Source organism: Paroedura picta, chromosome 11 (genome assembly GCF_049243985.1).
Source record: "Paroedura picta isolate Pp20150507F chromosome 11, Ppicta_v3.0, whole genome shotgun sequence".
Classification (NCBI taxonomy): domain Eukaryota; kingdom Metazoa; phylum Chordata; class Lepidosauria; order Squamata; family Gekkonidae; genus Paroedura; species Paroedura picta.
This window is the reverse complement of record NC_135379.1, coordinates 59,392,111-59,417,865: the sequence shown is the minus strand read 5'-3', so window position 1 is coordinate 59,417,865 and position 25,755 is coordinate 59,392,111. Positions and strand designations below refer to the sequence as shown.

The window sequence follows — 25,755 nt, the reverse complement described above, 5'->3', positions numbered from 1 at the left end:
TATTAATATAAGCTTTTATTGAAAGGAAAATAACAAAAGTACACACAAATAGCTAACACACATACAAGCAGACATATAGAGAAGGGGGAGGAAGAGTGGAAGGCTTGATAGTTACCTGTCCGAGGAGTGGTGGGTCAGAGGAAGAAGCACGAACCAGCGTGGGAGGTCCAGGGTTGGAAGACACTCAGAGTGGCTGTGTGAAGCCACAGTTTTTATAGGATTTTGGGAAGGGGGCTATGTTACAAGGCTCAGGTAAGCATGTGCTGGAAGTTTCCAGGGTCCCCAGAGATTAGGACAATACCTGGCCAAGTGGGGGGTGATGGCCGTAAATGGATTTGGATAAAGGTATTAATGGCTCTGAGGAAGAGAGCCATCAGGTCTAGCTGGCAGGATGTGGGGAGGAGATTTCCCCTGGCAGAGGGGCCAAGTGTGAAAAATGTTGCAAGACAAAGGATTTTCCTATGAGCCCTTAGGCAAACAGGAGGAAGCCAGTCCACTCGCTTAGAAATACAATGGGGGGGGGGGAGCTGATGCGAGCTTGAGTCCAGAGGCACCTCTGGGTCAGGCAAAGGCTGTCATTCCAAACCTAAGGCAGAGATGGAGTCTGGCCTGGCCTGGCCGACCCTAGCAGTGTTGTCTTGGCTTTAGCTTAAGCCTAGACTAGTGCGTGGTGCCATTGGTTATAGAAGACAGTGTGCTTGTCAATGAGGCAGGGGGCCCTGCCACACTTAACAATCCCCCCCTCTGGAGCGAATTTTATTTCCATTTATTCGCTCCAGACCAATATATACTGCATTAGTGGTGGCAAAGATTGAAATTCAGCCTAGAAATTCAGAGAGAAAAGTGGGGCCATCTTCTGCCACTACAAAAACTACAAAAACTTAAGCCAAATTAAAAACAAAACACATTTAGGAGGGGTTTGGGTGACTTAAGGAAACTGTGAAGTTGCAGTTCCTCTTTACCACTACCACTCAAAACTAAATGTAACATACATGAACTATGAACTAGCTTAGCGTGAGGTCTCCACCATATGAATAAAGCAATGAACCAATGCAAACTAATACGTTGAGCAAGGCAATCTAGCAAACAATAGACAAAAAGCAAATGCAGGGAAAACCAAATTCTATGCAGGCAGGAAACTGTGGGCAGTACCTGAGCAATATTTTAGAATGCAAGCACTAGGCATTCCTAAAAATGCTGGCAATGAATATCCAGCAATTACTATGAAGCAGGCAGAAAGTGGCAGAAACTAAAAAGTTAGACAATGAACTAAGCAATGGCCTCTAATAAGCAATGCAATAAGAACAAGGTAAAGCTAAGCAATTTAGCAAAACTTACATACATAAACTAGCAAACTATTTGCTACATTCTCAATCTAAAAAAATGGATACATTGTACACAATGAAAATGTATATTTACAGCAAAAATGTAGGGTGGCAGAGGTGGCAGTCACCTTCCCAATAAATACAGAGGCAAATTATTCCCGTTCCCACCCCTCCCTCCCAAGAATCTTCTTGGCAGGTTGGCAAGGTCTTCTGATGCCCTCCCCCCCTTGCTTCCAGGAAAACAGTGGCGGCAGAGCGGCTGCAGCAAAGTCTCCCAGGGAGGGTGGCTTCAAGCATTATTCGTGTCAAGGCTTACAATAGGGAAGCCGCGAGATCTTTGGGGCAAACCGGGAACAATTGGCATCTGCGGGAAATCTGTAGCAGGGAAACAAGCTGACAGGTTTGGTTATGGATTCCCGAACAGCAGGAACCCAGGGAGCAGGATAGGGAAAACGAGAATCTGGTGTTTTAGGCTTGGGGAGAGGAGGTCAAAGGTGGGGGCTGTGGGGAAGAGGGAACAATAATCTCCTGTTGAGGAGGAAGAGTAGGGGAAGCATTTCCAAGAGAGAGCACAGCAAAGGCTAGAAGGAGAGGCATATCTGTTTCTAGCATCCATGTGTTCGTGTGGCAAAACAAAGCGAGCGACCTGAAAAGGAATGGGGGTTGTACCAGGGGCTATATACACAGGTGCAAACTGGCTCAGGAAAGGGCCTCCCCCCCTTGCGTCCGAGAGCAGGCAAGGTATTTGTCCCTATTTCCCTTTACCCTGGATCAAACTGGAGGAAGGTTTCTGCCACACCTTCCAAAACAGGCTCTCCTGAATTGCTCAGTGAGAGTTGTTTGACCACAACTGTTGTGGTGGGGGCTGGAGGTTTGACCTCCAGGGGCTCTTCAGTGGCACAATCCTCCTGGGGATTGTCCAATTGTCCTTTTCATTCCTTGAAATGGACACAATGGAAATACTTCAACCAGATGCTCCCATTCTTAGGCAGAGAAACCTGGTATCCTTAAAGGGAAAGACTGTTCCTGTGCATGGGCAGAGGGTCTTTATCGGCTAGATTTTCATTCAAAACAAAAAAAATTGACAAAAAGAAAACAAAATGTTCTAATTGCCAATTAAAAATAAAAAGACAAAATGTAAAAGGGAAGAAAAAATCTGTAAAGGACACATTTCCCAAAGAAGATCTGTGACTTCCCCCCCTTGCTTCCCTGAGCTGGGGGTCAGTCTTTAAAGAAACAAAAACTTCTTCCCTTCCCGATTTGAGAAGAAAGAATACTTTCTGTGCTGTTAAAGTTTCTTAGTTATGTAGATTAGTTGCTTCCCTGGGGGAGAGCAAGGCATGAGTCATAGGCCTGAGTGCCTAGGAAGGCAGTTAGACAAAGAGAGTCTGTTTTAAGATTGCAAAATAGTAGCTGTTTCAGTGTGAATGCAACTATCAGTGGAGGCTCTACCAATTGCAGCCAAATTTAAAATTTGGAGGTTTAAAAGTAAAAATGGAAGCACACATGTTGAACAATTATTGTGAACTTGGATTTTGGAACTCTGTACAGGTTCAGAGGCAGGGTTTCCTTCCTGACTCTGAGATGTGGGAACTGAGAATATTTCCTCTTCTTTAAAGACAAGATGTGAAGCTGGGTTGCTGGATCTGCTGTATTTTCTTTTCAATTTACTATCTGTGTGGCTTTGGAAATCCAGTACATTTTGCAAATGTGTTTTTACTTTTAAAAGTTCACCCTGGAATTCCTTATTTTTCTTATCAAGATCCTTAATTTCTAGATCTTGTTTCTGGGTAAGAGTTTTAAATTTCTCTATTTCCTTCTGCCAATCCTTAGGGGATTCAGAAGAAATTTCTAGGGGGCTAGTTTTCTGTAGCTCATATCTAAGTATGTCTCTGTTCCTTTTCTCTCTAATGGCCTTTACAAAAGCACACATGAGCACAGATGTGGGTTGGTTATCATACTGGGTCATGTCTGCCCCAGTATTTCTAAGTTCCCGCCACAGAAAAATCCGGTCACTAATTTTATTCTGCTGCCGAAGGGCAGAATCTCTATTAGGTTTGGGATTATTCTGGGGGAAGTTACTATAAGAAAAACCACTCTGTTTCTTATCCCTGTTTTGGGCAGGGGAAGGTGGCTGTGGGCGCTCTGCTGAGTTGGCAGTAAGCTTCCCATAGGCAAGGGCTAGTTTTCCCAGAGGCTGCCTGTTGAACTGGGCCATGTCCAATCTGGCCTCCTTGAGCCCGGCCCAGAAGTATCTCCTTAGGCAGGTTTCCGGGTGCTGAGGCTGTTTCTGGGCAGAGGGAACTGCCTGCTGAGGGTTCCCAAGAGGTGTTGGGGGAGGCACAGCAGTTTGGGTGCCAAGGGAAGACTCTGCACTTTGGCCAGAGAGCTTTTTCCCTGCTCCAAAGCTGCTGTGTCTCCTGTTTCTTCTACGTTTCAAATGCGAGCCACTGTTGGCATAAGTGACCGCCTGCACTGGTTCCTGGGAGCCTTTCTTGGGATGCTTGACTCGAGAACCTTGAGCATAGGCCGCCTCACGGAAAAGGTCGCCAGCAAGCCGTACCTTCTCCTTGAGCGCATACCAAGTGATGTTGGTCGGGTTGAACAAGCCTATAGCAATTTTTGTTCTGGTGTTGAGACCATTGTAGAACGGGGTCTTAAAATTGTCTACATTAAAGTTCCATATACCCTGGGCATTTGCCTGAACCTTCTCAGCTAACTGCGCAAGAAAGCACTTGCGGCTTGAATAGCTTTCAGGGTTCTCATCCGGGCCCTGCTTGTCCATGAGGAACAGTAGCTCCGCTGATTGGCCCGGCCATAGCAACTTGGCTAATTCACGGGCCAAATTCATTGGACCTAACTGTGCCATTTTACGTTGGAGTAGGCCATTCCGTAAGGCTTGTGCCTCTGGTCCAGTAGCGCACACCCTTACCAATTGGCACAGATCCTCCCCGCTGGCAGTGGGGTACTGCTCTAGGGTTGAATACAGCCATTGCACGCCAGTGTCCCTGTTGAGAGGGCCCAACTGGTCACCAATAGCCTTCGCTTCATGAGGCTTCCAAATCATGACTCTCTCCTGGTTGGTAAGCTCGACACGGCCATTTGCCATGTGTCTCCGGACTGTCTCATGCTGGACGGGATGGACTGGAATGGGGGCTTCGGTCCAATCAAGGTTGATTGGTGGGTGTGAGACAGCCTCTGCTGGCAGTACCTGCTCTGTGTGAGACAGGTCTGGCAGGGCAGGGAGTGTCTCGGGATGCACAGTTGCAATGAGAGCAGTCTGAAGCCCCAATTTTTGCTTCAGACTTTCAATTTCCTGGCGGCACGCATCATGGCTTATGGCTGAGACTTGTGCTGCTTTTTCCCTAGCCAGAAATTGTGCTGCACTTTGTGCCTGATCATGCAGCTTGCTCAATTCTTCCATCTTAGCAGAGGCCTCTTCTGCTCTCAGAAGAGCCTGTTGGCACTGGAGATCTTTCTCCTGTACCAGATTTGCATAGTGGTTTTTGTCCACCAGCAAGTCAAACTTCTCTCCTTGCAACTGTTCTATTTTTCGGTGGAGCTTGCTAATTACAGCGTCTCGCTCCCCTATTTCTCTCTCAAGATCTTTTCCCAGGGACTCAAGGCAAGTTTCTGTACCAGAGAGCTTGAGTGCATACTCACGCTCCTGATTTTCCAATGCTAGTCGGAGGTCCCGTTCCAAACTTTCCGTTGCTGTTTGGAGTTCTCTAATCTGTGCCACACTGTCCTGCAGCGCGATGTAGAGACCCCAGGCAGCATGGGTACTCACACTTCCCAGTTTCAGCCTCCTGGAGTCACAGTATGACTGAAAAGTCTCTGTAAGTTTCTCCAGGGGATTTGGGTCTTTAAAGAACCCAGGTTTCCAGGGGTTGCGCCCCTTTGACATGACCCACTTGGTCAGCTGGTCTACCCTGTCCTTGCTCTGAAAGGCTTCAGCAAGAACAATCTTTGCAGCCATCCCTTATAGCAGCAGTTACCCAAACACTCAAAGAGATAGGGGAAATCCTACAGGCAGCACACCCAAGAATTAACCCAAAGATTGCTGCCACCGAGCTCTGGTATGCAGCAAAAGAAAGACAAGGCCTGTGTCTTCTGTGTCTGCAGAATGATTACAGCCTGCACCAACCCTGATTCACGGTATATACAGCACATGAACAGGAGGAAACAAAAGGGGGGGGTTGGCACGGTGTCCTTTCTTGCCCTGCACTTAACGGGAGTGCCCGAAGTCAGGAGGAGCACCTGCAAACCTCGACTGATTCACGGTATCTACAGCTTGTGATCAGAAGAGGAGGAAGAGGAGCCCTAATTCATGGTATATACAGCACATGAAAGGGCAAACCTCAGCTCTGCCTTAGCGAAGGTCAGATGCATGAGGGCGGGGTTCCCTATCGCACGCTACCGTGGTGGGAGACACCCAGTGGGTCTGAAAGATGCAATGTGGGGTCCCCACAGAGCGACAGTCAAAACCCACAACAAATTCCAAGTGAACACCGTTTTAGCCCACGGCCAACAGGCTTTATAGTACTAAAGGAAAGGAGGGGAATGGAAAACAGCCCACCCAGAATTCACACTTCCAAGAGCACATTCACACACTTATGCCAAGAGTTCAAACGGGCTTTTTCCCTTACGTCCGGGTTACTGGAGAGTGCCGTGCATCCACTTTACTCCCTAGTAAGCCTGGGGCAATTGCCCGCGAGATCCACCATAATCTGTTACCCAAATTGCGTGGACACGTGTCCTAAAAACACGTATCTTTGAGCTTGTGGGGAATATTAGCCCAAAATGCTGCGAGAGGGGGGTAACTTAGCGTTATCGGATCGTTACCTTTGTATACGAGAGTTATTACACCTGTAGGAACTCAAGGCAAACACAGATTTAAATGGTAAAATATTAATATAAGCTTTTATTGAAAGGAAAATAACAAAAGTACACACAAATAGCTAACACACATACAAGCAGACATATAGAGAAGGGGGAGGAAGAGTGGAAGGCTTGATAGTTACCTGTCCGAGGAGTGGTGGGTCAGAGGAAGAAGCACGAACCAGCGTGGGAGGTCCAGGGTTGGAAGACACTCAGAGTGGCTGTGTGAAGCCACAGTTTTTATAGGATTTTGGGAAGGGGGCTATGTTACAAGGCTCAGGTAAGCATGTGCTGGAAGTTTCCAGGGTCCCCAGAGATTAGGACAATACCTGGCCAAGTGGGGGGTGATGGCCGTAAATGGATTTGGATAAAGGTATTAATGGCTCTGAGGAAGAGAGCCATCAGGTCTAGCTGGCAGGATGTGGGGAGGAGATTTCCCCTGGCAGAGGGGCCAAGTGTGAAAAATGTTGCAAGACAAAGGATTTTCCTATGAGCCCTTAGGCAAACAGGAGGAAGCCAGTCCACTCGCTTAGAAATACAATGGGGGGGGGGGAGCTGATGCGAGCTTGAGTCCAGAGGCACCTCTGGGTCAGGCAAAGGCTGTCATTCCAAACCTAAGGCAGAGATGGAGTCTGGCCTGGCCTGGCCGACCCTAGCAGTGTTGTCTTGGCTTTAGCTTAAGCCTAGACTAGTGCGTGGTGCCATTGGTTATAGAAGACAGTGTGCTTGTCAATGAGGCAGGGGGCCCTGCCACACTTAACACCTCTTCCTGTGAGGGGCAGCAAATGACCTCTTAGCCAAGTTGGCAGGTTTATATTTTAAAGTGAAGCTGCCTGCTTTCCCCCATACCTGCATTTGTGGCAAAATTGCCTGGTAAAAGTAACGTTGGGCACCAAATGGGTAGGCAGACCCCAGGTATGGCTGCCTTTGATGGCCTCAAACGTAAGCATCCTTGTCAATATCCAGTGTGGTGAGGTGGTTAAAAGCACCAGCTTCTACTCGAGAGAGCTGGGTTTCTCATTTCTCCATGTGCAGCTTGGCTGGGTGCCCTTGGGCTAGTCAGAGTCCTGTTAGAACTGTTCTCCCAGCAGTTCTATCAAGGTGTCTCTTGTGGGGAGAGGAAGGGAAGCTGACTGCAAGCTGCTGTGATGCTCCTTCAGGTAGTGAAAAGTGGGATATAAAAACAAACTTCTTATTCTTGTTATGAGAAAGGCCCCTGCTAAAACATTTTATTTTGTCTTGTTTTGCTTGAACACTGGCAAGAGCCTTTGCTATGAAGGGCAGCAGCTAGGCCTTCCAAATTTCACCCATGGTGCTTATTCCCACCCTGAAGCATCTCTTTGCTTAGAAGAGGCACCAGGGAGCAAAGAAAGCTGGTGGTAGGTGATGACCTCTTTCTTACACAGTGTGCCTATCCCCCTTGTCCGCTTCTCTCACCAGTTTAGGTTTACGGGTAGGTTAGGGTCAGACATTGCTACTCTTAAAATATAGAGCTGTGACCACTTTGCATGTCAGGTGCCTTCTCTTGGAGGCGCTGATAGACCCAGGGGCCCAGTCTAATAACTCCCCAGACCCTGTGTCTCTAAGAGAAAGGGCCAGATATGCAAAGGGGTCATGGCTAGGTCCACTGGGGTTGGGGACTCAAACCCTGCAGCCATTTATTCAGAAATGTGTAAATCAGGGGTAGTCAAACTGTGGCCCTCCAGATGTCCATGGATTACAATTCCCAGGAGCCCCTGCCAGCGAATGCTGGCAGGGGCTTCTCGGAATTGTAGTCCATGGACATCTGGAGGGCCGCAGTTTGACTACCCCTGGTGTAGATGAACCAAGATAACTAGCATGGCTGTGTTAATTTCCCGGAGATGACCAGCTCACTAGGGGAAACACGGGAGTTAACTTTTCTTTCTGGTTTGGACATAACATTGGAGGAAAGCAGGTAGTGGTTGTCTGGCAGCTTTTCGGTGGAACTTTTGGACTACTCAGATGTGACCTTTTTGTTCACCCGCCAGACTCGCTTCCAACTTATCAGCTGCCTATCATTTATCCACATTCCGTTACCTCTCACTGGCTGCGCTGAGGAAGAGGGTGGAGCCTTACCTGTCTGTCACGTGGCATCTTTCTGATTTCCAAAAGCAATGTTTCAAAAACGATGGGCAATTGAGAGGCTTATAGATTTTCCATAGAGCTGCAGTATTTTGAATTCAGGGGGGGTTCTTGCAAAGCTGTGATAGTGCAAACTAACTGATTTATTTAATTTTTTAAACTGACAGCTGCATCTTGGTAAAGAAACTATGGAATAATAGGCGATTTCTGCAGACACAAGCCTGCCAGTGTGCAAAAAAAAATAAAATAAAAATTGGCATTTAAGCTGGTTATATTATTTTTAACAGGACAAATCAAGAGATGCTAACTTTAGTGGGCATTTTATGTATACTGTAACCTGCCACAAGCCTTCGCGGGAGTGGCAGGCTAGACATTCAATTAATAATAATAACAATAACAACAATAACATCTTGTTTGAAATGAATGCATACTTTTGAATGCATTTTGGCACAAAAGGTTCAAAGAGCAACATTGTTGGTGCTGGGAAACTGTTTGCGAGTCCTGTTCAGGGGTGATGGGGTCCTGGGAGGACAGAGTTCATTTCAAAACCCAAAAGACTAGTCAAGTGCAGTAGTGGGAAGGGGGGAAAGAGAGAACAAGGAGATCTGTAACTGACTGTGAACAATCAATTGAAATAACCCACTACCTTCGGACCAGCCAGGGAAACCAATCTATTTGCTCTGTATTTATACATTTGCCGTTTTATTTTTTCCCAAGATATAGTGAATTATTTGCAGTGTGTCTGTTTGAGACTGAAACAACATATTATTCCATGTGAATTACATTTTTAAAATTTGAGGAATATTTTTTTAGTCCCTGTGCTGAAAATAATGCTTTGAGAAGGAACCTCGGTATGCCCTGATGAATGCTGGGAAGTCAGTATGCAAAACGAGATGCCGACTAGCTTAGCTCCAGTCAGTAGGCGGGGAAGAAACGCTGAAAAGGCTTCAGGAAGGCTGCCCAATCAGCTTGCCTCTGGTGCTGCGTATCTACTGGTGCATGGTACCAATGCACAAAGAGTTGCTAGTGCTGGCAATTATTGTTGGTGTCATGTGACGGAGGAATTCCCAAGGCTCCCACAAGGGGTTCAAAGAGAGACAGTGGACTTTAGCAGAAAGGAGTTTATTTCAGTAGTTTGAACTACAGAGGGCTCCTAATCCAGACACTGAAAATAAATCCTCCGGAGTTACATGTGCATGGAAAAGCTTACAACCTAAATAAAACTTTGTCGGTCTTAAAGGTACTATTGGAGTCAAAATTTGTTCAACAGCTTGCCTTAGGTCATCTTTCAGCTCCGGTGACCCTGTGACTTATTCACCATTTATTTACTCTTGTTTTCATTATCAATGACTACGTTTGCCAATTACATTTCTTTAGTGCACATTTCAGCATCCTAATCTATAGCTACCCACGGCAGGCAACCAGTACCTGGTTTCTGCCTTCTGTCTCAGGACGGACAGTAGCTGGCAATTCTTTATCTTCTTGAGTACAGCGCTAGATCTGCTCGCAGAAGGCACATGCATCCTGAACGTAGCCTCTCGGAAATGATGATAGCAACAATTGTGACATTAGCTGAATTCAGGCAGAGTTCAGGAATTCAGAAGACGCAAAGATTTTAAGTTGTAAGGCGAACTGAATGTCTCCATCAGAGGCCAAGTTCAGGTTCTCGGTTAGGATAACCATATTTTGAAAAACAAAAGAGAGGACATATACCCAACCGACTACTTCAAACAAGTGATCACCATGGCAAATATTTTAAATACCAGTACTATTGAAGCTCTGGTAATTGCTACTCACTTGGTATATTCCAAAGGTTCCAGCCCCCAAAGAGGACTTTTACATCTTTTTTTTTTTATGAGCCCAGAAAGAGAACTGACTCCAAAAAAGAGGACCTGGTTACCTTTATTTTAGGTGATATTTGCTTTTCCTGAAATGGCCATCTTAACTGAGCTGATACATCATTCTGGTTGCAACTTGGAGTGGTTTAAGGATTCCTGGGGCCCTTGCAGAGTACAATTATGGTGAGAACAGCCAGACTGGGGGTGGAAGCCCCCCCCCCACAGTGGAAAGGGGTGTCACTGAGTGTCCTTAAAGAGGGAAAGGGGGAAGGAGAGGCTACAACTCTGATCCATGGGGGGAAGGCCCGTAGCACATGCTATATTAATAAATTGGCCCTGGGACAAGGGTGTAAAATGGACATTAAAGATAGGTGTAACTTCTGAAGAGAGATTAAAAAGCTGTTTATAAACTTAATTTCCATTTTGAAGTGGAGCAAGGAATGACGTTTTCAAGATGCTGAATGAGAACCCCCCCCCCCCCGGGTCATACCTTGGATAAATAGCACCTCGGGTCAAGAGTGCATTTGGTCCATCTTACCCCCCCTCGCCGCCCTTTGCCAGCATGGGGTTAGGAAATACCTGGATATTTGCAAGTTGGAACCTGCTCAGGGCAGAATTTGTGAAGGGGCAGCAGCCAGGATCCTCTCAGCAACACCGTGGAGATCCCACATCCGGCCCATCCTCCATCAACTGCAGTGGTTGCCAGTTGAATTCCAGATCAAATTAAAGGTTCTGGTAATTACCTTCAAGGCCATTCGCGGTCAGGGCCCAGTGTACCTGAGGGACCGTCTCCCTGCCTATGCCTCCAAAAGAGCTCTATGCTCCACCACCACCAACCGACTAATGGTCCCTGGCCCTAAAGAAGCTCGCCTGGCCTCGACCAGGGCCAGAGCATTCTCTGTCCTAGCCCCCTCCTGGTGGAACAAGCTCCCAGATGAGATGAGGGCCCTGACGGAGCCAAAGCAGTTCCACAGGGCCTGCAAAAGGGAGCGCCTCCACCAGGCATTTGGCTGAGAAATCCACCAAGACTCCTGGACCTGTTGTATTATTGTTTTATTATTACTGTTAAATGTTATACAGTTACTTGTTATTATCAGTTAATAATATTATAATTAGTTATATGTAATTTTCTCTGTATAGTTTCCTTCAGTTCCATGTAAACTGCCCTGAGCCTTCGGGGTGGGCGGTATATAAATGCGAAAATAAATAAATAAACAAATAAAAAAATAAAGACGCAGGCATCCCCGCTGCAGCCTGGCACCCCAGTGTGGCTGCCCACCTGGTCCATCCCTGGAAATACCAGAGCCCAACATTCTCTTGGCAGCATGCTTTGGCTTGCTGACTGCTATTAAAAAGAAGCTTTTATGTTGCAAGTTTCAATCACAAGAGATGAAGAATTCACTGTTTGGACTTTTCTAGCAGTAGATGTTGAAGTCTTGTTTATGTTCTACTAGGTATAAGGTCCGCTGTAGCCCAAATACAGCAGGCGCTGGCGGACGGGCGGCTGGGTGCGGGAGGCAGGCCGGTGGAGGGGCGGGGAGTAACGGGCTTTGAAGGCCCCCCCTGCCTGTGCCCTCCCCCCTGAGTTGGCAGGCTCCCCGCGGGCCTCGAAGGCTAGGATGAGGCCTCCCCTGGCCTAGCCGCCCCCCAGCAATCCCGCTGCTGAGTCGAGCAGCCCTGGCAAGCAACCGCCTGCCTACGCCTGGCATCTGTCGGCGCCTGCCGCCTGCCAGTCATGGTGGTGGCGCTGGGTTCCCCCTGGGCACCTGCTCGCCCGCCCCCCTCCCCGGTGATCTCCCTTCTTCAGTACGGGGCTTGGAGCAGGCCTGCCGCGTCCCTGATGCAGCGGGCCTGCTCCAAGGCCCGCAGGACGGCTCCCCAGGCCAGCGCCATGGCCGCCGATTGGCCAGCTCACCTGTGTGTGCGGCGGGGTGGGCCTGGAGTCGGAAGTCTCTGCACGGCTCCCGTCTCCGGGGCCAATCTGGAGTTTCGACCCTGGACTCGGCCCACCCCAACACCCTTTTCTGTTTTACTTATACCGCTTCCGTGGAGCGGTTAAAGGATGAGAGCCACCCTGAGGCTTAGGGGAGAGCGGTATATAGATGGTGGGTGCATCAAATGCCAGCTATATTTCTGCTCTTCATTTAAGTGGAAGCTGGCTGGGTGGCCTTGGGCCAGTCATCCACAATCAGCCTAGCCTACCTCACAGGGTAGTTGTGAGGATAAAATGGAGAATGGTGCTGCTTTGAGTTCCCACTGAGAGTAAAATATACACTAAGAGAAATAAGAAAGGAAGAAAGAAAGAAAGAAATCCGTGTGGGGTGTTGCTTTATACTATTTTGTAGGGACTTAATAAAGTTGAAAGCAAAAGACTAGTCAAGTAAAGCAGTGGGAGTGGAGAAAGAACAAAGAAACCTGTAACTGACTGTGATCAATTAATTATAAATACCACTGCATTCGGACCAGCCAAAGAAAGATGTTGGATTACACATTATATATCATTTAAATATTTCTGAATTTTCAAGTTATGGTAATGGTTTTCGATTCAAACCAGGGCACCAATGTAACAGACATCGGTCATGACATTGATAGCATCACATAGTATGACATTCATAGCATCTTTATAAAAATACAATCGCTTGTCCGTTTCACTCTCCCTTTGAGGGAAAAAAATTGGTGGTGTTGCATTATGGGTAAGGCCTATGCAAATATACGGGGCCTCTGGTCCAATCGAGGGTGTGGGCCCATCACGCGGCCGGGAATGTATTAACCCATTCACGCCTGAAGGCCCGCGGCAGGGGGATGGCCGGCCAGGTCGGCGCGATGGCTGCAGTCTTGCGCAGGTAATCTCTCTCTCTCTCCCCCCCCCCCCGGGCTCCCTCCAGGCGCTTCCAGCGTGCTTTTGCAGGTGGGTTTCCTTGTGCAGAGCAGGAGGAGGTGTGCAGAATGGGCAAGCGCTCCCTCTCTGCCTGTTGAATTTTTGGGCTTCCTAACTGAAGTCAATGCAAGAACCACGTTCATGCCTTCCTCCAGCCGAAAGCCCTTCTTGCTTAGAACTGGCATTGAGTTGCAGACGGGGGGGGGATGAACTTGAACCGCTTTAAAGCTTATTCTGACCTTTAAAGATAGTCGTAGTAGATCCCCAACTGGCATCAATATCGACTTTTGTGCAAGAGAGGATCATGGATCGGCTTCGATTAGGAACGGAGAATGCCCCTGGAAAAGCCTAGGGAGGAAAAGAAAGAAAGTTTTTGTTTTTAGAAAAGGAGAGAGAAGACTGGGGGGGCGGGAGTTATTCTCCACTTTTCACAGTAGGAAGGAATCTCAAAGCGGCTTCCAAGCAACTTCCCCTCCTCTCCCCACAACAGACAACCTGCAAGGTAGGTGGGGCAGAGAGAGCTCTTGAGAAAACTGTTCCATGAGAACAGCTGTAACAGGACTGTGACAAGCCCAAGGTCCTCCAGCTGGCTGCATGTGGAGGAGCGAGGAATCCAACCTGGCTCATCACATTAGAAGCTGCCACTCTTAACCACTACACCATGCTGGTGGGGTGCCCTGTCGGTTTGAAGCAGCAGAACCAGGTTTGAGACCACTGGTCCCTTGAATGTACCTTGCAGGCCAGCAGTGTTTGAGTCCAGTGGTACCTTGAAGGCCAACAGAGTTTGATTCTAGGTCCCATGCACACAAAAGCTGATACTCAGAATTAAATTTTCTTAGCCTCAAGGTGCCACTGTGCTCAAACATGGATCTTTTTGTTTTTCCAGTTTTAAAAGAACTGTACAGCCATTAAAACAGTAAGACATAGCAGTTGTACAGGTTTGCTTTGCAAAATGCCATCATCCTTTTCATTATATATACTATATATTTATTTCCTTGATACCTCTTTTTTCTCATCTAAGATAGAATCATAGAATCGTAGAGTTGGAAGGGACCTCATGGGTCATCTAATCCAACCCCCTGCACTATGCTGGACACTCACATCCCAATTGCTTTGCCACCCCTTTGCCTTCACCGAATCAGCCTCTCTGTCAAATGGCTATCTAGCCTCTGTTTAAAAATTTCCAAAGAAACTACCTCCCGAGGAAGCCTGTTCCACTGAGAAACCGCTCTGTCAGGAACTTCTTCCGGATGTTTAGATGGAATTTCTTTTGAATTAATTTCATCCCATTCATTCTGGTCTGTCCCTCTGAGGCAAGAGAGAACAATTCTGCTCCATCCTCCATATGGCACCCTGTCCTCTGCAGCCAACGGAAACAACATCCTGCCCTCCTCCAAGTGACAACCTTTCAAATACTTAAAGAGCGCTATCATGTCCCCTCTCAACCTCCTTTTCTCCAGGCTGAACATTCCCAAGTCCCTTAACCTATCTTCATAGGGCTTGGTCCCTTGGCTCCAGATCATCTTCGTCGCTCTCCTCTGTACCCTTTCAATTTTATCGATGTCCTTCTTGAAGTGAGGCCTCCAGAACTGCACACAGTACTCCAGGTGTGGTCTGACCAGTGCCTTATACAATGGGACTATGACATCTTGTGATTTTGATGTGATGCCCCTGTTGATACAGAACAAAATGGCATTTGCCTTTTTTACTGCTGCATCACACTGCCTGCTCATGTTTAGCTTATAATCCACAAGTACCCCAAGGTCTCGTTCACACACAGTGTTACCAAGATCGTATCCCCTATCCAGTAGGCATGCTTTTCATTTTTCTGACCCAGATGCAGAACTTTACACAAAAATCCCATTTACCTTTTTAGCCACCGAGTCACACTGCTGACTCATGTTCAATGTATGGTCTACTAAGACTCCTAGATCCTTTTCGCACATGTTACTGCCAAGACAAGTCTCCCCCATCTTATATTGGTGTATTTGGTTTTTCCTACCGAAATGCAGAACTTTACATTTGTCCCTATTGAACTTCGTTTTATTCAGGTTAGCCCACTTCTTGAGCCTATCAAGATCATCCTGTGTTCTGTTGCTGTCTAAGGATCTAGCCTTACTTAAAAAAAGCTTTCTCATCTCCAGCAAGACAAAATGATAACTGGGTTGCCTGCTGAATGACCTAACAGAGCAGGCAAAAATGGAGCAGTTATTTTATCTCTAAGTTGCACCTGTCTAAGCCCCTTGATCATAGTAGACTTTAAAAGGTGTACAGCACTGTTTCACAGTAACTCAGGCACTGAATAACAGCACATGGGCTAAAGAAGGGGCTAAGTCCGTCCTGAGCCAACCAGGAAGGGCAGGCTATACAAATAATTATTATGTTGTTATTAATGGTGCCCACCAAGTATTTTTAGAAAGTGGGTGGAGGGTTCTTACCCAGCAGGGCTTCTGAAGATATTATTGTCTATACGGATTATAGTTAACATTGTGATACCACCATAGTCTTTATTGCCTCTCTTCTTTCCCTTATGACTTTTCTCACTGACTTTGACCACATTGGACCACATTGGACTTTTATACTTTGACCACAAAGGCCTTTAACACATTGTCAGCTTTCAATTTCTTTCCCTGGATATTTGGGTGACTGGTCTCTTTGATTTGATTCTTTAATACCAATATAACAGGCTGAAATGCATCAGATGATGCTGCCTTCACCGTATCTTTGTAGAGATGTGAAAAAAGCCCATCATTTGCCGAATTTCAGAGTACCACTCTCCCAATAAAAGTGCAGCAACCCGGCCTGCCTATTCTGCAAAATGCAAACCCAGAGCAGAGCAGAGTGCAGTTTTCTGGCTGATCTCAAGAAGTCTCTGGACTAAAGAAATCCGTTTTTCTGGAGAAAAGGGATGTTTTGTTTGGTGGGCTCTCTGGCCCTGTACCCCACTGAGCTCCCTGTCCTCCCCGAGCTCCATCCCCAAATCTCCAGCAGTTTCCTCACCTGGGTGGAGCAACCCAGCCCACCCCCTCCCCCTCTCCTGCCGGTGGCCAGAGGCAACCTGTCAACTCTATTATGAAGTCAGCTATGAGATCAGCAGTCTGAGTCAGTTGAACTGACCGGGGTGTCAGTACAACAGATGGAGCTCTGGAGACCAGGATGTAACTAGTGGGCCTGAGGGATTTGTTCTTGGAAAAAATAAAGATGGGGTTGATAGAAATGGAGAGCGGGCTTGGAAGGAAAGGAGAACTGAATCTCAGTCCGTCACAGGGAACAGCCTTACTCCTCTAAACTGGAGCTAAAGATTGCTTCAGGTGTTCTACACGATGGCCAAAAGGCTTCTGGAAATGTTCTGGAGATGTTTCACGTGGCCCCGTCAGGTGGTAAGTTGCTTTCAGACGCTTACAAATTTTATGGCAGCTCTCCCCCACTCCCCAAGTGTTTGTGTAGGAAGCCATTTGATGCAGATAAGTGCTGTGTAAGATTCATGTTGTGGTAGTAAAACTGGGATGCATTTGCTGTAGTAAAACTGGGACACAGTTTTGAGCCTCTCTCCTTTCTTATTTTGAAAGGGAACAAGAAGATTGAACAGTACAGAGTTGTGATGTACTGCTCTGGTTTCTTCCACCAGTAAGGCACAAGCTTTCTTCTTCTGAAAGACAGACAGACACAGAGGAAGAGAGAGAGATAGAGAGTGAAAGAGATTTTATAATAATAAAAAATATAACTGGTTCCTCCAGCCTACCTATCTGACAGTTCGTTGCTGTGGAGACATATTTGAATTTTCAGAGCGCCCGACATTCTGTACCGTTGATCGCAGAAGCTCCTGTCACAAAGCTGTCTTGAATTATAGGCTTATCATTAATCTTTATTTCTGTGGTAAGAGAAAAAAATAAGGGGTCTTTGACTCTTGAAAGAGATCCCCAAAACTTGTTGGTCTCTAAGATGCCATTGGACACAAATCTAACTTGAAAAGGATCATAGACGGAAAAGAGGATACCTAAATTGCTTTGACCAACATCCCAGTGAGTGCCAGGACTTTAAGGAGGTTGGTGGTTGGTTTGACAGGAATACTATGAGGTTGAATTCAGGCAGCGGGGGGGGGGGGGGGGTTAAGGGCTGGCAACCCTACTCCATGGTACCCTTTCCTGTTTAGCTGTTCTTCATCCCCCATGGTAGCCATTTTAAAGTGGTGCTCAGTGTGGTGGTGCAGGTTAGATTCCCCATGTTGCCACTGAAGCTCTCTGGGTGACCTTTGTCCGGTCACGCACTTTCAGCCTAGTCTGCCACACAGGTTGGGTTGCCAGGTCCGGCAGACCAGCCAGGAGGGGATGGCGGAATTTACTGGAAGTGGGAAGGAAATAAGGCTGAAAAAAAGGGTCGTTTCTACGTCACCCGGAAGTGATGTCAATGGTTTTTGAGAAAAAACTCTGTGGTAGACTTAGTTTCTTACCATAGAGCAGGGGTAGTCAAACTGCGGCACTCCAGATGTCCATGGACTATGATTCCCAGAAGCCCCTGCCAGCATATGCTGGCAGGGGCTTCTGGGAACTGTGGTCCATGGACATCTGGAGGGCCGCAGTTTGACTACTCCTGCTATAGAGGTTTGCCCAAAAAACACAGCCCCCCCCCCAGTCACCAACGTCTCTGCAGCACTTCCAGATAATGTAGAAACATCGTGTTTTTTCAAGTTTCTTGCCTGTTTTTTTATGGGGAGATTCCCCCTGGTTTCTTAAACCTCTCAAATGGGGGTTAAGAGCCAAACTGGGAGAACCCCAGTCCTCAATTGAGGTCTGGGAACCCGGGGTCATTGTTATAACTAGAAATTAAGCCTACTGTACAAAAAATACAGCAGGCACTAGTGGGGTGGGTGGGTGGGTGGAAGGAAGGAAGGAAGGAAGACAGGAAGACAGGAAGACAGGAAGAGCAAGTGAGAGGGAGAAAGAGGCAGAGAGAGAGAGGCAGAAAGGAGAGAGAAATTGAGGAAGGAAGGAAGGAAGGAAGGAAGGAAGGAAGGAAGGAAGGAAGGAAGGAAGGAAGGAAGGAAGGAAGGATTGAATTCTGGGAGGCAGGCAGGCAGGCAGGCAGGCAGGTAGGTGCCATGAAAGGGGATGGGGCAGGGGTGAAAGGAAGGGGGGAAAGGTTCCGCGGGGCAGGGGAGGAGTCGCGAGGGGGTGCAAGGGGGAAGAGTTGGGGGTTGAGAAGGGTGGATGGCTGGGTGTTTGGGGGCGGGGAAACGGCGGAGCGCGGGGTTGAGTGGGGAGGGGGGCCAGGGGGAAGAGTTGGGGGTTGAGAAGGGTGGCTGGCTGAGGGTTTGGGGCGGGGAAGCGGCGGCTGTGGAGCGCAGGGTTGAGTGGCGAGGGGGGTAGAGTTGGGGGTTGAGAAGGGTGGGTGGCTGGGTGTTTGGGGGCAGGGAAGTGGTGGCCGCGGCAGAGTGTGGGGTTGAGTGGCGATGGGCAGGGGGGGGAAGAGGGTAGGGTTGAGAAGGGTGGGTGCCTACCTGCCTTGTCAGCGGGCAGCCCCATAATGGTGGCTGTCGGCAGAAGTCGGTGCAGCTTGGGGAGTGGGCGGGTCAGGAGGTGCTTTATGCTCCCGACTCATCAGTCCGGGGGCAAGAGGCCAATCGTTGGCCTCCCCCATCCCGGACCGAGCCCTCCCCTGCACCCCTTACTGCTTTATTTATACCGCTCCCACGGAGCGGTGTAAAGATGAAAGGGCAAAGAGGTGAACATTGGAATCTTCCTAAGGGCTCCATTGGGGAGTAGAAAAGTAGAAAATAGATTTTCCAAACATGTCCACAGGCAGCTCAGGAAAGTAGGGAATCCTCGCCTTGAGTCTCCAGAACTGGACCCAGACGAGTGACTGATTTTGTCATGCAGTTAATTTCACAAAGGGAGACATGTAAAGCATGCTCTTTATATTTAGTTGTTTATGTGGTCATCACATTCAGTTACCTCCTTTTTACACACATGCACAAAAGCGATAAGCCTAAAAATATTAGGTTGCCTATTTTACAAAAAAGTGATCACAGGTGATTGCAGTGTAGGAATGCTGTGCGTGTGTATGCAGTGAAGCAACTGGTTAGCAGATTTGGCTTAAGTATTTGCATGTGGGAACCACTCGTTTCTGACATTTTCGAGGAGGCAGCAGGATTGTGGGAAATGAACGCATCGACATGACGGATGATGTGCATCTCACAAGAGCCAGCACAATACAGCAGTTAGGGCAGGAGTCCCCAACCTTTTAGAGCTGGTGGGCACCTTTGGAATTCTGACATAGAATGATGAGTGCAGACTCAAAATGGCTGCTGCAGGAGGGGCTGCCAGCCACAAAATGGCTGCCGTGGCTTACCTCCAGTCACACAGTGAAGATCCTTGTGCCTTTTATATGGTGGTGTCGAACCTCCCATTCTCCCAAAATGACCAATCATGGGCTGGGAGGTTGTTGGGGAGGGGAGGGGTTTGAGTGAGTGTGTACACAGCTATGTTTCCCAACCATGTTCTGCATCACTTCTGGGGTTTCTCAAAGCGTGAAGAATGTTTCAGGGGTTTCTCAATGGTAAAATAGTTAAGAAAGGCTGACTCATACCTTGACAGCTTCTTGAGTCCAGTTATTAGTCCAGTTATTAATGTTTATGTAATTAATACTTCCAAGTGTGTGTGTATTTAATACTTCCAAGAGGTTCTCTGTATTTAAATAGATTCATTAGCTTTCTTCAAATACGTTCTCTTTATGAGAATGACTTTTTAACTGAATATATAGCCTGTTCTATCAGGAAGACTCTTTATGCATGGCCCCCCTGGGTTGCTGTTGCTGGTGGCAATGGAAGAAGTGGGTATTTGGCGATGGGTGCTTACGGAGCTTCATATGCCACAACTTTTACTGAGATCCCAGGTGTGCATGGAGCTCGAAATCACATCCTTTGGGGAACTGGAATCTTCAGACATACATATGCTATCCGATGGGCTGTCAGAGTACAATTGCTTGTATTCTGCAGAAGAAGACACAAAGTGATTTAGGCAGATAGGTGGAAAGAAGGTGTTACTTACACTGACCAAACAGACAGCATTCAGAAGGCAGATGATGATAATTGTTAAATCTGTGGGTTCGAAGGAAGCCAGGACCACTGGAGTTCTATCAGCTCTTTATTAGCATCTCAGCATGGTGGTACAAGAGACAAAGCTGAATCGAGAAACCTCTTGAGATACAATCACATACAGTGGATCTTCCTGCCAGGGCATGCTATTGGTCAATTTTGGTTTAAACTGACTGGATCCTGCAGATGGGATCTAGCAGCGTATTGGTCAGTTACATTGCCCACTCTATCCTGCCTCGGACCTGAAGATTGGTCCTCGGCAGAACCACAAATACAACAACCATTATTGTCTTCGTGTCCTACCAAAATTAAATGGCCCTTCCACCAACAGAAGAAAGCTCCTTTTTTCCAGAGGAACGGCCCCCAGGTCTATAGTTGGATATCACCCATTACCCTTACTAGTGCAATCAAAGTAAAATTGAAATCTGCCACAATTTGATCTATCTTTCTGCCTGTTGTAATAGTGGAGAACCAAGTTTCAGACAAAAGAAAGAATCCGTAGAGTCCGCAACCGCATTGCTTGTTCAAAGGGTGTGCCAGATGGTTGTTAAATGAGCAAGCATTGGCTTACTGCAGCTAAAGTGACCTGTCGCAGTTACATATGTTTCTGATCTCCAGTTCAGACTATGAACTAGAACTACAGACAAGACTGGTTCAGGTTAGCTGTGGGTGTTAAATCAGCAAACCAGTAACTGATCCCTTTCATACCTTTTGTAAAGGTGTTCAGTGAGCTTCAGTGTTAGCTCTTAGAACATGCATCTATACAGTCAGACAATAATTTTTGAACAAAGAAGTCAAAGGGAGGAAGTAGATTGTCATGATTTATATTTTACACAGGCAACTCACAAAGGTATTGGATTAGCTTGCGTTTGCTTGCAAGATCAAGAAAGAAAACGTGTTGAAATCTTGCTGCAAATGAAGCAGGGCAAATTAATGCTTACCATGTTAAGCAAACAGAATATGTTGGAATTAATTTTTTTTTTCTTTTAAGGATCTTTTTTCTCCTGTCTTAAATAATGCAAAAGGTTTATATTTGCAAAATGCAGCAGATGGCAGTAACATACAAAGAAAATTCTATCTGTATCTACTTTTTCACATCGAGTTGCATGGTGATGTATTGAAATATGTCTTCTGCTATCTGATAAATTGGTTTTGCTATAATGTGGTGTCCAGAACAGAAATTTAAGGGGACAACATATCTTTCATGCTATTTGAAATGTCATTTTAGATTCTCTTCCCAAATCAGAAAAGCTCTTTTTAGTGCCGCTTGCTCAGCCACACTTAAGCAAAATGGAGAGAGCTCATATTTCTTGCTGAGATCCAAGGAGGATCCCAACTAAAAACAATGTGTTAAGAACGGTTTCATACAAACAATTAGCAAAATTGGAGGACGATGCACTAAAACCACAGCATAACACAGACGGGAAAACAGGATTACAAGAATAGAGAACAGTGTGGTGAAACTGTGTAATTACAGAAAGGAGCATAAGAGAACAGCGCAATAGAAACAGGATACGATATAAAACAAAGCAGGGATAGTTTGGCCTTTAAGGCTACCAGGTAGTAGTCTGTGGACTGTGGACTGTAGTCTGTGGACCACTGGAACGCCACAGTTTGGCCACCCTGCCCTACAGCTGTAACTTGATACTGCTTTCCAGCATGAGATGCAAAGCACTAGTTAACAACATGCCAGATATGCATAATAAGCAGACAATTTGCTTTATATGCAGGGAGCTTGAATCTAACAACTGCACCCATCTTCTGAACCCTTTTCCAGGCTGGCTTTCATGGTAGCTTCATTTCCTCTCAAGTTAGATTCAAGTGGGTAGCAAAATCAGAGTCCAGTGGCACCTTTAAGACCAACAAAGATTTATTCAAGGCAACTCAGGATTAGTTTTCAGCACTAGTTGCCTTCTAGGGAAGTGGGGAATTACACTTCTTTCAAAGCAGACCTTCGCATCTTGGTACTGATGTAACTTCCCACATGACCCAGAAATTATATCAGTACACCAGGGTGACACTGTAGTATTTGCCCCAAACTCTGTGGTTTAACAACAGAGTTTTGAGTTAGGCAACAATAGATGCTGGAAATGCCATGAAGAGCCAGGTACGTTTTATCACCAATGGTGGACTTGTCAGAAAGCGAAACAATTTTGGAGGGGAATTCATGAGGAAATTTCAAAAACTTTAGGGAAAAAGATTAGATTTAAACTAGAAGCCTAATTATTAGGCATTTTAGAGGATTCTTTAAAAATTGAGCTAGGAAAATTTTTTGGATACCTCTCTGTTGCAGCGAGAATTATATGGGCAAGAAAATGGAAGTCAGAAGAAATACGCACAGTTCATGAATGGCAATGTAAAGTGATGGTTAGCCAGTTTTGCAAAATTAACTATCAATGCAGAAGACAAATATACCTCAGACTTTGACGTTGAATGGAAGCAATGGAAAAGATGATTATAAATATTAAGGATGGCTCTATATTTCATAGAATAACTGGAGATATTTGATATTGTGATACAACAAAGGTGTATATATATGGGCAAAAAAGGTTAAGTTTTTTTAAATAAATAGAGCTAGAAGTCTTTTTAAAAATACATGATACTTATTTTTCTTTTCTTTTTTTCTTTCTTACTATTTTTCTCCCTGTATGTATTTGTTGTTCTGCAATTTGTATGTAACTTTTTCTGTATTAATAACAAATTTAAAAACAACAACAACAGAGTTTTGGGCAACAACTAGAATATCACCTTGTGTGATGACATCATTCTCAGGTTGCACCAGAAACAGTGCCATCATGCTAGTTGTGCTAATCCTCCCCTCATTTTGCTAGGCAACTTTTTCCTGCTGCTCAGCCCAATGGCAGCAGGCCATGGAAGCAAAGTTGGGGAGGTGTCTCCCCCGAGCCTGGAAGCCCTGGCCACTGACCATAATCCCCCGACTTTGAGAATTGATGCCTTCTTTCAGGAGTGGCCAAACTGTGGCTCTCTAGGGCAGAATCTGCACTTACTTTGTTTATTCCATTGTCAATCCTGTTGAATTCAGATCGCTTTGAACTCGGATCTTCCTCTCCCCCCCCCCCATTGAAACAGGAAAGTGTTCTGCACGTGGTTAGGGTAGTTCAAAAAAAGGGGGAGGGGAGCCAAGCCTCTTTCTTTTCTTGGAGGGGGGGGATCGAAAAAGGCAGAGAAGGAAGAAAAAATCCAGGACCGACAGAAGTTGAGAGAAATTAGGGGCTTCTCCTTTAAGGCAAGTTTGTCACATGACCACCTGTGGCCAATCACGGGTCCTCTACCACGGAGGAGAGCCCAGATTCAAAACAGCCTTTAAATATTGAGGCTTAAAAGCACTCTAAGATATTGCACAATAAAGGTAGGGTCACTCCGGATCAATCCCTCTTGCTGCAGAAGGAAATTTTAAATCGCCCCAAATCCAAACGGAAATCGCATTCTGTGTAGAGGGCAGGTACTGAATCGATCTGGGATTGGAATAAAAGCTCCATGCAGTTTACACCTAGATGTCCATGGACTATAATTCCCATGAGCCCCTGCTAGCTTGACCGCCCCTTATTTGAATCTTGACTCTGTAAATTTAGTATTAAACCTGATCAGGCTAACAGTCTCATCAATACATCCTGGTTGAAATTCACATGACACTGTCGTTTTGATTAAGCACAGTGGACCTGTTTGGGATTGTCCCTCAAACCAGCAGATGTTTTCCAAATGATTACTTTGTTAGCATCCGCATGACTCTTGTGGTAAAGACCCCAAGGACTGTTTGGAAGTATTTCATATTGCTAGGGTGTTGAAGACAGAGGTGAGAAGTGTGGCCTTACCGTCAGTGTCAAGTGCTGCCTGCAAAATGGCAGATGTGCCGACTCACCCATAATTACTTAGCAGCCTATTCACATTACTGCAAAACCATTCCATACTGGGGGTCTCTTGAGAGACATGGTGACACTGATACTGAAGGAGAACTCTGCTGGAGACTTTCCTTGAATCACTTGCTGCCAGGCACCTGCCTTCTAAATAGAAATTTATTTTTTTGCCTCTGTTATATCCGTGAAATCTAAGTTCTGAAATATGGCAGTGCACCGTCAGAAAGATAGCAATGTGCTGCTCAGATTACTTGTTTGAGGGGGTTGTGAACTGTCTCACCTTTGTTTTCAGGATTTCTCCATCACCTCCTGGATTAAGAATGTAAGAGCCGAGCTAGGTTGGAAAGAGCCAGGTTTATCTAGCCCACCATCTCGTTGCCAAGACTGTGTATCATCCAGATACCACCAGGAAGCATCCAAGGAGACCATGAAGGCAACAGGCGTCTTGGACCGTCTGTTCCCGGCATCAGGTACTTAGAGCTGATACCACTACCTTTCTTAGCCGCCTTGTTACTAGCTTTTGAGAAGCGGATTTCTTTATTCCCGTTTGATGGCCATGGAAAGGATGAACTAACTGTGCTAGCAGCAGCTCCACATCTTAGAATGTGGGTCACGGATGCATTTCCCGATTGATGTCATGCAGGAGGAAAAAAAGGATGAGTTGGAGCAGGAAGTAACCCCTCCTCCCACTTTTGTCCCCTCTCCCTAGCTGCATTTCTCCCAAACGGGTTTTGAACCAGAAATAAACCTTGCTGGCAGAAAAACCAACTGGAGGAAGCTAGTTCCAGAGGAAATATGTGATGAGATAACGGTTCAGCCTCTCCCTCCTCGATTAATCGGCTCACTCCCTTCTTCACCAATGTTTGGCATGACGCTTTAAATTCAGACGACGCCGTCAGCCTCCCCCTCTCAGTGCTGCACTCGCTACATCTGCTAATTTGTAGCGATAGCTGTGTAATCGGGAAAAGTGCATTCACCTGGCACAAATCCCGACAGATGCCGCAAGCAAGCGTCCAAATAAAGTGAGGAGGCAACAGCAGTATTCGTTACGCTAGGAAAATGTCCTGCCCTTGCTCCCGCCTCTATAGCTTCCGGGGACAGGACGCGAGTGTTTTTTTGAAAATGGGGAATGTGGCATAGCAACACATACTCACTAGTCTCACCGGAATCTCTCCCGATGCGACATACTAAAATCCTGTGATCTCTATGTGACTGCGTGTTTGGCATGTCACGTGCTGTTTTGAGCCCATATAAAACTCCACCAAAACACAACCTTGATTTCCCTTAACATATAAAGGTGAGGAGCAACGAAGGCGTGTTCATTCGCCAATCAAACATTTGTGGAAACTTTCACATTGGCTGAGAAAATATTGTGCAGAATAACACAAGCAATCACTAGAGAGGTGTTTTGAACAGTTATCCCCCCCTTGTTTTTTGTTCGTGAATGGCTGGAAACTACAGGTTACCCCACCCCCCCATCCCTTCTAGGATTGACAGGTTCCCTCTGACTGCTGGAAGGGGATGGGGTTGCCAGATCCAGGCTAGGGGAAATGATTCCTCTAGTCTGGAGATGAATGACTGGAAAGTACAGGTCCCCCCACCCCCCACAGGGTTGACAGGTCCACTCTGGCCACTGGAAGGGGATGGGGGGCGGAGTTGCCAGATCAAGGCTAGGTAACTGCTGGGGGAGGGCAGAGACCTCAGTTGGGTAGAATGTCACTGAATCAACTCTCCAAAGCATACATTTTCCCCAGGGGAAACA

General features: G+C 46.5%; 1 protein-coding gene across 6 annotated transcripts in view; it reads left to right on the top strand.

Moving 5' to 3' along the window:
• The first annotated feature begins 12,894 nt into the window (after positions 1-12,894).
• EZH2 (enhancer of zeste 2 polycomb repressive complex 2 subunit) overlaps positions 12,895-25,755 on the top strand; it is a 78,930-nt gene continuing 66,069 nt past the window's right edge. For 3 of the 6 annotated variants that reach the window (XM_077303705.1, XM_077303708.1, XM_077303704.1), the window contains exons 1-2: positions 16,139-16,405; positions 24,286-24,463. In XM_077303705.1, coding sequence (XP_077159820.1) covers positions 16,349-16,405; positions 24,286-24,463 — 235 coding nt within the window. In that variant the 5' untranslated portion in view covers positions 16,139-16,348. Of the gene's footprint in view, positions 12,991-16,137; positions 16,406-24,285; positions 24,464-25,755 lie in introns of those variants that run through there. The other 3 variants (XM_077303710.1, XM_077303709.1, XM_077303706.1) reach the window with 3 other exon arrangements.